We start from the raw sequence: 13,176 nt of genomic DNA on the forward strand, positions 1-13,176 counted from the left end.
ACGAGTTCACCATACAGTCGGTATTCTGGTGGCTGGAAGGGTTTTTTTGGTCTGTTTTTATTTTTGTTTTTGGCCGTGCTGCATGCCTTGTAGGATCTTAGTTCCCCAACCAGGGATTGAACCCAGGCCCTCAGCAGTGAGAGCCTGCAGTCCTAACCACTGGACCACCAGAGAATTCCCCTGGAAGGTATTTCTTAAACCTGAGGGAAAAACCTCCGGTGGAGAGACTGCAAGGCCAGCAGGAGACGTGTGATCGTGCACAGAAGCACTTCCTCCAGGAGTGAGTACGGTGCCCCGTCCACAGAGGGACGAGCTCAGTGTCAGGCGTGCTGGGACTTCCTAGGGGACACTTCCTCTGAGAATGGAAAAGGCATGAAGATGGGGAGGTGGCGGGGTAGGGAGTGGAGAGCAGGGCCTAGGCCCGCCTCCATTTCTAGCTGACCCGCCTTGTACTTCTACAGCTTTGATGTGAAGGAAAAGTTTTGGTCCTTAAAAAAAAATTTTGGAAGCCACTCAGTAAATGGGAGGGAAGGAGGAAAAATGGGGAAGTGGTAATAAAATTGAGGGGATGGAAGAAAAGAGTAAGACCAGCCTTTTCTGAGCTTCTTCTTTATTTGGCCCCCACTGTCCTCCCACTACAGGCCTGAATATTAGTCTTTGTTCCTGTGCAACCTCCACCAGGAATGCTTTAGGCAAGTCAGAGAGGCAGGGTCAGTCCACTCCTCCGCCCCCAGGGGAAGTCCAGGCCAGTAGGGGAGAAACAGGAGACCGGCTGTGACCTGGCCTGGCACGTGCCACAAACAGCAGAAGCCCTCTGCCCACTGCTCTCCTCGCCTGACTCCTCAGCCCAGGTCCTCCCTCTCCCTGAGGCTTCTCCAGCCCCTGGCCCCCTGGTGGCATCACACACAGGTGGCTCAAAAGGTGCCTGGCAGGCCGCGAGCACTCACTAAACACGTGTAATGACTCAGTGTATGCTTCTTATTTCCCATTTGGATTATGAGCAAGGGGACAAAGCCTATTGCACTGCTGTCCCTTTACTGCTTACTGAAGGCATTTGGTAAATATTTAAATGGAAAAAATGGAGAGGCATTGGAAAAAAAAGAAGTTGGCGAAAAGGAAAAATAGGAGAAGAGTTAAAGAAAAAAGTGTGAAAAAACATTATTATAAAATGTGAATGAAGACACTGTGCAATGTGATGTGGGATAGATCTGTCTTAGTATCTGTGGCCATTTTCATAAGTGAGCAAATAGGACCAGAGATAAATCAATCTTGGCTTAGGAATTCCCTGACATCAGGAATCCATTAAGGTGGGGAAAAGAACACCCATCCATCAACTTAGAGAAGGCAGGACTCCTCAGCCTCTTTTCCGCTTTCATATTTATGGGCAGGACTGCCACATTCTGGAGCTGCAGGAGACCTCAGATGGAGGACACGGTGGAGGCTGACACAAAGGGACCTGTCTTTGTGTCCTGTCCACAAAGCAGAGCCAGAGCCCACGGCATGTTCCTCACTAACTCACACTGTAAGGAAACCCGGCTTGAGTTTCAAGGTGCTTCGTTCATGTCTATAGAAACAACAGATAATTGTCAGGCTTTTACAAGAGACATTTTTCTGAGTTGGCTTCAACCAGTCGGTAGATAATCTTAAAGAGGCTAATGTTAAGAAAGCTTTTTAGGATGAACACACCTAATCTACCACAATTAAATTAAAGCTGAGTTTCATCAAAAGAAACCCTACGGAGCCTCAGAGAGGGCACCAAAAAACAAAACAAAACAAAAAACCTCTACTGAAACTGATTATTCACAAAGCCCAAGTTTGAAATATAGCTGTTTAAAATTAAAGGCTTCTGCTCATCTGTGTTTTCTAAATTTTAAAGTTTGAACATATTTAGAAGTTTAAAAATTCTATATTCAGGGCTTCTCTGGTGGCACAGTGGTTGAGAGTCTGCCTGCCGATGCAGGGGACGCAGGTTCGTGCCCCGGTCTGGGAAGATCCCACATGCCACGGAGTGGCTGGGCCGGTGAGCCATGGCCGCTGAGCCTGTGAGTCCGGAGCCTGTGCTCTGCAACAGGAGAGGCCACAGCAGTGAGAGGCTCGCGTACCGCAAAAAAAATCTATATTCAGAAGTTCAAAAAAAAAAAGGAATGTAAGGCATTCTCACATTCAGCATCTTTGCCCTGCCCCTCCTTAGTACTTTAGAGCATCAGCTGTAAGGGAAGAGGACAGAGGGGCGTGCTTGCTCCACTCCTGGCCCAGGACCATTCCCTCTGTTCCAGAAATCAGAGATCCCCACCTTACTCCCAATCATGGGAGCCATGACTGCCCAGGCCTGGACCAGCAGCCAAAGACCAGGCTCAACACGTCTCAGCACTGTATTTCACACTCCCTTTCTAACTAATGGGCAGGCACGCAAACGCAGCCTCGCTCTGATTAAGAGAATTGTGTCTAGCAAATCATCTCAAGATTTGGATTTAGGGCATCAGCACAATATTTTCACAAAGAGGAAAACTAAGACAACTGCAGAGGCCGCCCACTGCCCTCCTCATGGCCTGGGCATTCTAGCTCAGGGCAGTGAAGGACGAAGAAAGGACAGGAAGGGGGTCCTGGACACGGGATGGCGTGCTCGCTGCACCAGACACAGGTGCTCCCAGCAGACTCTGCAAGGGCGGCACTGGTGTCAGCACCGTCCAGCTTGGTCACCTCCAGCCACACGTGAGAACTCAATGAACTGAGTTTTAAATTTATTTAATATAATTTGCATTTCAATTATCACAGTTCTAGTGGCTAACCACTAGATCTTCTTTTCATTTAAACTGTTGTTCTCACAGGTTAGCATGTATTTCTTTAAATATGTGAGTGTCTGCTGGGGATCAGGACCTGGGAATATAAGGTGAATTCCGCACCTTCCCTCCTGGGAGCTTGCACTTGGTGAGAGAGAGAAAAAAATGGATAATTATATTACAAAGGGTCAAGTGCTCTAACACAACAGATGGATCAGAGGGTTATTATGGAATCGGAGAGGAGCTGGGTGTAGGCTGCACGCAGATGCACAGAGCGGAGCAACAGGGAGTGAGCAGGAAAGAACAAGGGACCCAGTGGGGCTGAAGGGTAAACTGAGGCAGAGTGATGTTGCAGGCACCAGATGGCGCAGGCTCTGACGCAGCTTCTTCAGGGACAGGAGCTTAGTCCTGTAAGTGGCAGGAAGCCTTCAAAAGGTTTCAAAGACAAAGACCCTAGTGGTATTTGCAAGATGGAATCAGGGAAGCTAGGAAGAAGGAAGATAAGATATGACTGATGAGACAGCGCATGCACTGAATTGGGCAGTAATAAGAATACTTCTTTACTATTCTTGAAGTTTGAAAAACATTTAGTGGCAAAATTGTTATTACTGATATTGCTGGATAAGGTGTGGAGACCGGTGAGGGCGTTATGAGAGAATAACTCCTCAAGTTCTAACTTGGATGAATGAGGAGAGAATGGAGCCAGCAACCGAGACAGCAGACAGGAGACTAGAAGCCTGCTGTGTGTGGCGTGGTTTGGCAGGGGGCGGGGAAATCCTTTCATTTTATATAAGCTGACTTTGAGGGTCAGGTAGTGGAGACATACAATAGTGACACTGAGGACAGAGGCCTGCAGAGATCTGGGAGCACCCACGTCAGGAACAGGAAGGATCCGCAGGGCATGGGCACAGTGTTGGGGGACTTGTCTTTTGGTGTTACTATTACATAAAGAAGAAGCTTCAGTATGGGTGTGTGTGTGTGTGTGTGTGTGTGTGTTCTAGAGAGGGAAGAATCTATGAAGATGTTTTTCTTTTTCCTTCCCCAAAACAAAGGGAAACATATTTAAGAAAATATAGGTTTGAAAATTACTGACTTATTTTAACCCCACTGTAATCTAAGACTACGTATGTATGTCACAAGTTATTCTATAAACTACAGCCACTATATTGGCCTTTATTAAATAACAGTAAGTAATCCACTGTTTCATTTCCTGCTAAATGAATGAATTTTAAACCTAACTTTAATTGACTGAAAAATGGGAAGAGATTAAGTAACAGCTGGAGCAACACGAGGACCGGTCGGAGGGCGCTCACTTCCTGACCCCGAATCGGGACATGGGGGGCCGTGGGGACTCACCTCCGAGTCAGAGCTGTCCAGCTCGGCCAGAGTTGGGGCTTTGAGGAGTTTCTTCCGCTGCACAGGCACCTGCTGTACGGCACTTGCCCCATTTTCTTTTGATTGTGACGTTAAACCTCCATTCACCATCGATGATTCCAGGACATTCTTTGGAGATTCAGAGGTAGCTACCTCTGGTAAAACAAAGGTGAAAGCTTACCTTTTCTTGAGCACAGAAAGGTAGTCAGTGAACCAAACACACTGTTCCAAGTACCTGCACTTGGAATCACACCCGAGGTGATACGGCATTTCTACGTCATGCAAATACAACACAGAGGCTAGACACAGTAACACCTATGCATATACAACACTTGCGTTGACATTAACTGTCAGATTCAAATAAAGGAAACCTTTAAATGAAAAATTATATATTCACATTTGTAGATAAAAATTTAGAGCTAGAAGAAATACTACAGATAACTGACTCAAACTTCTCTATTTTCCAGAGGCCCAGAGAGGCTAACTTTCCTTTTAGCCTCTAAAGAGCTAGTGATCTAAAGATCAGAGTGATGGCATGCACATATGGCTGTAAGATCTGAAAGTGGTTTGATTTTAAAGTAAAAACAGCTACTAATCTATATGCATATAAACATGAACACAAAGACTCTGAGATACATTTCCTCTGATAAAGCTGATTTTGATTATACAAAGTTCAAATCTGGATGGGAAGGCAGTGAAAGAAATGTGGCAGCACAGAGCACAGAGCATGGAGTACAGAGTATAGACTACAGAACACAGAGCATACAGTATGGAGTACAGTGAACAGAGTACAAAATAAGAGTATGTAGCACAACAGGTAAACTTTAGAGTATACAGTATAGTTAAGATGCAGATGGTCTGGATTCGAAGTCTAGCTCTAGTTGTTTGACCTTGAGCAAGTTACTTAAACTTTCATTCCTCAACTGTAAAATGGGGCTAACAACAGAAATGGGCTTGTTGTGAGGATTAAATAAGTTAACAACTGCATATAAAATACTTTAGTGTGTAATAAAGGCAGTGCACAGTAAATGTTAGCAATTATTAACACTGACTTTTATCTCCAGTTGTAAGTGAGTGAACCAAGGCTAAGGATGATTCAGCCAGTCACACAGCCAGCGCGGCACAGCTGACACTGGAATCCTTGTCGGTACTGATTCTAAAAGGCCACCTTTTTTTGTAGTGGAGCCTGTAATCTTCCAATGCAAGTGGAACTAATTTTCTTCAGTATTTCAATAACTAATAATTTTAATAACTAACTACTAAATTAGAGTATTTAAAAGTGAGAAAAAGCAGTCCCTGCATGATTTAACTCACAGACCAGCCCATAACCTGGTTTTTGCCCATGGAGCAGTCTGTGAAACTCCCATGGTTGGGGGTAAAGGGTATGCTGGGCACTGAAAAATCAGGATTAATGCTTGTTTGTGGGGGGTGGGGGGAAGCGTTGTACCTGAAGTAACTATAAAATACAAGAATGTTCTATTTATAGTAGCTCCCCCCAACATGTAATAGTTTTATGCTTGAAGTGGAAGAGGTGGATTTCCAGATAACATTCAGAATGTAAGTATGTTCTAGTACAGCTTTCCTTGACATTATTTAAAAGAATTATGTGAGTTATTTATTATAAATGATGTATATCTAACTTAATATTCACAATTTCTGCATATTTTTAGATATCAAGAAGGCCAGAACTAGAACTGCCCTTGTGAACTACAAGGGTTTGAGTGAGCAAGAAAGGAATGAGGAAAGGAAAAAAGGAAGAAGACAGACTTGTCATAAATCATTTATCATTTTACATAAAATGTTTAACAGAAAACTTGACAACAAATGTGTTGACAACACATGAATTAATTTTGTTACTACCTCTCCAGGTATTAAGTAGCTAGAACAAATATATGATTGGGGGATGGGGTGTGCTGAAGGGACAAAAGGGCAAAAGCAGCAAGTTTTTACAAAATTACAAAGGTTAAAATCTTTAAATAAACCTTTCATAAGGTGTAGAAAGCAGTAGGCTGCCACACTTACAAGCGTAATTTAAAAGTCTTCCAGAGAGCAAAGGAGGAAATGATTGGGCTAATTGATTAATTCCTATTCAAGAAAAAAGGTAATGTTTAAATATGGTCTTGAAGTATCTTTTGAAAAATCGTATTCTATAGCACACACTTTTTACACACTTCCTCCAGAGGTTCATGCAGTAGCGGCAGCCAGTCTTCCAAGAAAAAGCACACATATCTCCCACTGGTCCAACTATCCACACCCAACTGAGGCTCTGCCTGGAGACACAGTGAGCTTCTCCAGGCGGGTCTCACAGGTCCAAGCCAGAGTTTCCTTAAGGGTGAAGTCACCAGTGGTGTGTGGAGGAACATTAACACAGTTTTAATGGTTATATATTTAATGTTTCAGAAAAAATATAATTACTATATCAGATACATGATTTTATGGATGTTTTTGCTTAAGAAAATTTTAAAAGTCATTTATGGTAGATTTAAAAAGTTTGAACAGTACTGGTGGCACTTAAGTCTGGTAAAATCATGAGGGTGAGATCTGCACTGAAGTTTAGGGAACACTGTTAAGTGACAGTGGCTGCCATGAGCTAACTTCATTCTCAATGCAAGGGATCTGAGAAATTACCCAATAGCTCTCTAATTGCCTGAAGACTTTGCTGAGGTTGGTAACTGTACTTGAGCTCACTGACTCAAACTACTGAAATAAACACCTAGTATTCAATTCAAAGCTTTCGGATAAATGGAATTAATAGAAGAATATGTTATGTCCCAGTCAGGCTTCAGGATGATCTCCGTATGTAAGACTAAATATTGTGTGTGATTTTATCTAATACTGCATATTTGTAAAAGCCCCAGTTGAACACATTTTTAAGAGATATTTTTAAGTAGTTTGATTACTTATACTTTTCTGTTCAAATGAATGAATCCTCATTATCACTTCAGTGTATCTGATGAGAAAACCAAACCCTTGGATAAGACTTTAGACTTCTTCTATATAAGACAGAATTTCTGGTGATATTTATAAGTAAACAAACTATTTAAGATGCTACACAGAGCTTTAGAAGTCACATGCCTCAGGTTCAGAATCTAAAACACACAACCATGATATTAAATACCTTATGTAATAACTTCTATTATTACACAGTGTAATAATTATGTCTGTTAGATACACCCAGGCTGCTGCCTTATTTAGTTGGAGGAAATATGGCTGAAATAAAGATTGTATATTTAATATTTGCATCAGAAAAATAAATTATACTTACCTTAATTAATGTTGACTGGATTAACATTTTCCACTAAGAATTAATATTTCTAAAACATACCTGAGCAGCAGAACATACTTCAATGTGTCCTATTCTACACTTACGTGCATTACCTACACTACACATTTAAATATTTACTCCTTAGTTAGCTAATTTCCCAACTTAGACAAGAAATGCATCCCGATCTTTGCATTTAGGTTAGAAGAATAGATCAGTCTTTTCCATTTATAATTGGGGACATTTAAATTGGTTAGTCAAAATGACACAATGAAAACACAAGAAATCGAGAATGAAGTGTGTGGAAATTGCAAAGTACACTAAGGTACAAAATAAATTATGGCAAATGATAAGCAGTGAAAGCAAATCAAAAATTTTTGTTGCTCCTTTACTTCGAGAAGCTCAGCACCAAGAGCTTTCTTCCCAACACAAGAACCCATCATATAACCTATAAGACACGAACACACCTACATACATGTGTGTGGGCATGCACGCCATCCAGGTCAGCCACCTGTGCCTACTTCACGGGAGACAGCAGCCAGTGTGCTTAGGCAGCGGCCACTCCCAGAGAGCCCGCCAGGGAGGAATATCTTTAGTAGATATTTAGAAGAGATGGATCTTAGTATGTGTTGCCAACTTTTGGAGATTAGCAGTAACACACATGTTCTCAAACATTTCTGAGTTTATTTTCCAGACCAAGCTTTTTTTTTTCTACAAAGTTACTCTGCAAATCGTTGATAAAATAAAAATTGTCAAATGGATAAAGAAAATAGAAAAAGCTCCTCAGTGGTCAGTCAGAAGTAGTAAGTGAAGACTATAACATATTTATCTGAGTTTCTTGAAAGTGCAAATATTAGTCATGCCTAAGAGAACTACGAATATACATAGAAATTCAAAAAGCAGTTGGGAACTATTTTAGCAGTTGGAAGACACTCAGTAAATATTCACAGACAGAACATGATATTAGAACTCTCTGGCTCTTTAAATATGAATTTGTATGTAAGATATGCCAACAGTTCCATGGCATGTAAAAGAAAATTCTGGAAGGAAATACTAGTGCCAATATCTTATCTCATTTTGCATTCAAAACAGCAGCTTCCAAAGTCTAAAATTCTAACGTGCAAAACATTTTATTGGGACTAAGCTGGCTTTGCAAATTTGCTCATATATAATTTAAAAATTCAATTTAAAAGGGGGGCTGATTTTACAGGTCAAATTTAATCATTAATAGCTACTTGTTTCACTATTAGTCCCTGTCTATTTAACAGAAGGGCTCTAAACGTGTCCTACAAACCCGGGACATATGATTATATTTTACAACCAAAGCCATTACAACGCTCATGTGTTTTTAGACTCTTAATCAGCACAAAGAACCAGCGTGACAAGGCCCTACGCACAGGAGCACTGGGTACGCAGATAGCTCTTGGCCCTCAACTGAGGAGCAGTCGTCCTCTGAAGCAGCTGACAGTTCTGAGTTCAGCTACCTGAAAAACTGAGTGCTTTAGAGAGTAAGAAGTGTCAAAACTTTGTTTCTTGAAAGTGTTTTCTATGCTCTGAAGGCAGAGTTCTGTTAGACTCTGACCGCTGCTTTATGAGATTGGGGGTGGGGTGGGCACTGTGTTCCATGACCACAAGTGTCACGGTTCTTCCACAGGCTCTTTCAAGGCAACAGATTTATTACAGTTTTAATTTTTTTAAAGTATACTATTTTCAAAGAAACAGAATGTTTTATTTGACCACAGCTTAGAAGAAGCCTTTCAATTTTCTTTTTTGACGTGTTTGAACAAGCAGATGAATGAAATGTATTTCACAGAGACCACAAAACCCACGTCAGGTGTGAAAGTGCTTTTTTTTTTTACCTGACAAGTCAAAACTGTAAGACATGCTAAGTGGCCGCATTGCTGAAAAAAGAAAACAAACAATAAAAAGAAAATAATTCAGCTGTTAGGATATACAGGGAAGATGAAAAAGGGAGGAGGGTTCAAGACCTGTGGTGGCACATTTCACACTTTAAGGCAGAAGGCAGTAAATAACAATCTGAAATACAATAAAACCATGAGTCTTAGTTTTAATTATATTACTAAGACTTGAAATGGAGTAACAATAAAAGAAAACAAATAACTTTTAAAGAACATGTTAAAAATGAAAGCATGTTAAAGATACAAACATTTTAGAATCATAGTACAGGACTTTAAAATATAAAAGAGTTCAAAAGAAAAAACTAGCCATGTTTTAAAACATGATTTTATGGAACATACAAAATCTTTAAAATTTAACAACAAATGTATTCTTAAATAATTAATTTCAGGATGAAAATGTGGCTCTCTGCATACAGGTGACACATCTTATCAAAAATCTCATTCAGGTACTACCAGCATCACAAAGTATCACTAATTCTCTATTGTAGGCAGTGTAACCTGGCAGTTGAAGCAAGGCCTCAGGAGCCAGAGAGCCGGAGTTTGAACCTCAGCTCTGCCACTTACTAGCAGTGTGATTCCGGGCAAGTTACTTAACCTCTCTGTGCTTCAGTTACTTCATCTGTAAAATGGGAATAATAGTACCTATTTCATGGGATTGTTATAAAAATTAAATGATTCCATACAAAAAAAGGTGCTCAGAATAGTGCTTAGCACATAGTAGAAGTTAAATAAATACAATCTCCTATGAATAAACTTATTTCTTTCCTGTTGAAATAATTTGTTTTAAAAATTTTATTACATATACTAAAAAACACTGAATTGTATATTTTAAATGGGTGAATTTTATGGCAGGTAAATTATATCTCAATAAAGCTGATTTAAAAAGGTTATTACCAAAGTTTGATGAATTTGGGTATTCATAAGAATGAGAATTACCTATTTCCACTGTAGCCCCATCCATCCTATGCCCCAGGTCAGGGAGGACAGGTGGCTCTGTGGTCAGAAGAGGAGAGAACCGCAGGTCCACAGGCTTGTCAGGCACAATGTCCCCCCAGCTCATGTTTCCGAGGCAGCCCGCATACAGTTCTAACACCCAAATTTAACAGAATGAAAGTATCTCTCCATATGCTTTTGGCAGATGTTTTTAAAGGAACAATTTACAACCCCAAATCTCATAGTATGAGGTGTTAGAAAAGGTGTTGGGAAAAAGAAAATGATAAGATATGAACAAAGACTGATGCAAAGGAATACTAATTTCAGACTTAACAGGAAAAAAATGGAGCTAGCCTGTAAAACAATAGGGAAATAGGCGAGTAAAAGACAACTTAGCCATGTGTTAGTAATCACATCCTTATAAATAATGCTGTGGGGCATATTTAACGACCTGGGAAGATGTTCCTGCCCCACATAACATTACATGGGGACATCAGACACTGTGCACACAGCTCTTGTCTCCACCTCATGACGCACAAGCTCCATCACAGCGCATGCCTCTGCTGGTGAAACTACGGGTAACAGTTCTTTAAACATTTCCCCAATTTCTACAGTGGGTTTCTACTTGCAGTTACATGGAGGGGTAAGGTTTTAAAGCTATTTAGGGAACTTCTCTTCAAGATAATTCTGCCAACTTTACCCAAACTCCCCAAGGGAAACTTTATAGTAAGAACCAATGTAGGTCTGCAGAAAGAAGAGCCCAAATCTCTTACTTTCCAATTAAGATGCAAGATCAATTTTGAAAGTAAGATTCTCATAGAACAATCACTTTCAATAACAGCTCAATTCTGGTTGTTGTGAAACACCAATTCATAAGGTTAAAATAAAATAAGATATACTATAGAGAAAATTGATATTTAATTATTCTAAAGTAGATTTCCTGCTAGTTAGCATCTAACTTGTTGAAAATGAAACAGAAGAATATGTATATGACAAGGGCATGTGATGCCCCTTCTATGCAACGTGCGGTGTCCCGTTGCCACCCACAAGGACTGCTGGTCTCCTGAACGCTCAGCCCCGGCCACCCCCATGCCCCTGACGGGCTGCTGTCGGCGCTGCAGGGGGAACATGTACCTGCTGCCCCGAGCCTTTCCTCTGTCAGTGCCTGTGGGCAGGGACTCTGACTGCTCATCTCTCTACTCCAACAGCTGACACGGCTGTTTAATAAACACTTGGAAAAATGAAGGAACTGTATGTCAAATATCATCCAAATCATACAAGCACGTTACGTCTGTCTTGTTCCTTTCTCTGTCCTGTTGGTGCTTCCACTGGAGTTTATAATCCCTCCTCTTTTCTCCTGAAAATCATGAAGCTTACTTTTCTCATGGTAATATATTTGTTTTGCCTTATAATTTTGTTGAAATCTTTTCTATTACCCCATTATTCCTTCTCAAGGTACAGTAATTTTTAAAAATCCGGTCTTAAGCAGCCGTCCTATAACACCATTTCCTTATTTTTCCATAGTGGTTCTTATTCTTTGAGGCTGTGGACCCTTTAGGAATCTGAGCAAAGCTATGAACCTCCTCTCCAGAAAATGCACATACATACACTTTAGGAAATACATACAAATTTGTTATATTTCAAGGGACTCACAGACCATCCTTAGGCTCATGCAAGGACTCCCAGAATAAGAACTCTCCATTTATGTCATGTATATGTTCTGGCTCATTATTATGTAAATGCTCATATGGATTTGTTTTAAACATCATTTTAAAGGGAAACACTTGCTGCCATAAAAATCAGACAGAGATAAATTCACACAGCCTGCCCTCACTCTGAAGCTCTGTACATGGAAGGTATGTGCTATTATTTCAACACCTCTGGGAGTACTTTTCATCACTGTCCCTGCAGTGGAGACCAGGACATAACAACCAACAAGACAGACGTGGGCCCTGCTGCCACGGAGGCCACAGTGTGACAGAATGGCCAAAAGTCAAACAAAAGAACATCAGCACGCAGTGACTGAGAGTCATGGGAGGCAGGGAGAGCCGCTGAAGTGGATGTGACTGACCAGACGGAGAAGAGGAGAGCCTGGGTCAGAGAGGGGAGGACTAGAGAGACCTAGAAGTAAAACCCACAGGGCTTGGCTGTTGGGTAAGAGCCAGAGGTGATGCTGAGCAATCTGTCCTGGGCTCTGAGATGGGGAACCAGGAGGAGACAGTTGGAGGAGAAACCAGGCGAGGTCACCGCTTGGCTGCGGGGCTTGTCGTGCGTGAGGGGCAAGGAGGCCCTGCTCAGCAGACGGCTGCACGTGTGGGTCTAAACTTTCAGAGAAACCTGCGCTGTAGGGCGGGAGCTGGGGAAACCAGAAACAAACCCTGGAGGAGAATGTGGTTGCTCAGGGAGAGGGAGCCCGGGATAGAAACCAGACGACTAAGCAGGGCTTGAAAGAGGCAGAAGAGGTCGGAGGAGAGAACCAGGAGACAGTGCCACAGGGTCGGCTCCTGTCCTGTTCAGGCACCACGAGACTGTTTCCCTGAATTCTTTGGGCATCTTTAATCTTACAAATTGGAGGACAGCTGCATCAACAAAAATGTTTACATTTTATAATATGGTTTTGCTCTAAATGAAAATCAATGTGTGCTTATAAAAAAATTAAACATAATAAATATAAAGGAATGTGAGTAATAAGTTAAGTGATATCAGTAATAATTGAGTCTCTTATCACATAATACCATATCTTCAAACCATAATTAAGACAATAGAAACCTGAAAACTATGTATCACTTATATTTCTAAAACGTAATAACTTATCCATGTATATGTATTACAATTTATAAAGTATTTTGACCATGATCCTATTTAATTCTTAAATGAAAGTCATAATGAAGGTGTAGAGGACTTTTTA

At 41.1% G+C, this 13,176-nt stretch overlaps 2 protein-coding genes across 17 annotated transcripts in view; one reads left to right on the top strand and one right to left on the bottom strand.

The window, feature by feature from the left end:
* Positions 1-8,020, top strand: part of PRELID3A (PRELI domain containing 3A) — a 106,587-nt gene extending 98,567 nt beyond the window's left edge. For 5 of the 9 annotated variants that reach the window (XM_033439474.2, XM_049698407.1, XM_033439467.2 and 2 more), the window contains one exon: positions 1,389-1,841. In XM_033439474.2, the coding sequence (XP_033295365.1) occupies positions 1,389-1,641 (253 nt within the window). In that variant the 3' untranslated portion in view covers positions 1,642-1,841. Of the gene's footprint in view, positions 1-1,388; positions 1,842-5,824 lie in introns of those variants that run through there. The other 4 variants (XM_033439475.2, XM_033439483.2, XM_033439477.2 and 1 more) reach the window with 3 other exon arrangements.
* SPIRE1 (spire type actin nucleation factor 1) overlaps positions 1-13,176 on the bottom strand; it is a 204,324-nt gene that overhangs the window by 24,400 nt on the left and 166,748 nt on the right. For 3 of the 8 annotated variants that reach the window (XR_004486609.2, XM_033439465.2, XM_033439461.2), the window contains exons 9-11: positions 10,272-10,328; positions 9,276-9,317; positions 4,137-4,309 (exon numbers count right to left, since the gene is read on the bottom strand). Coding sequence is in view for 7 of the 8 variants with exons in the window: in XM_033439465.2 (XP_033295356.1) it covers positions 4,137-4,309; positions 9,276-9,317; positions 10,272-10,328 (272 nt within the window). In the remaining variant the exon portion in view is untranslated. The remainder of the gene's footprint in view (positions 1-4,136; positions 4,310-9,275; positions 9,318-10,271; positions 10,329-13,176) is intronic. The other 5 variants (XM_004275969.4, XM_033439463.2, XM_033439466.2 and 2 more) reach the window with 3 other exon arrangements.

This window comes from Orcinus orca, chromosome 15 (assembly GCF_937001465.1).
Source record: "Orcinus orca chromosome 15, mOrcOrc1.1, whole genome shotgun sequence".
Classification (NCBI taxonomy): domain Eukaryota; kingdom Metazoa; phylum Chordata; class Mammalia; order Artiodactyla; family Delphinidae; genus Orcinus; species Orcinus orca.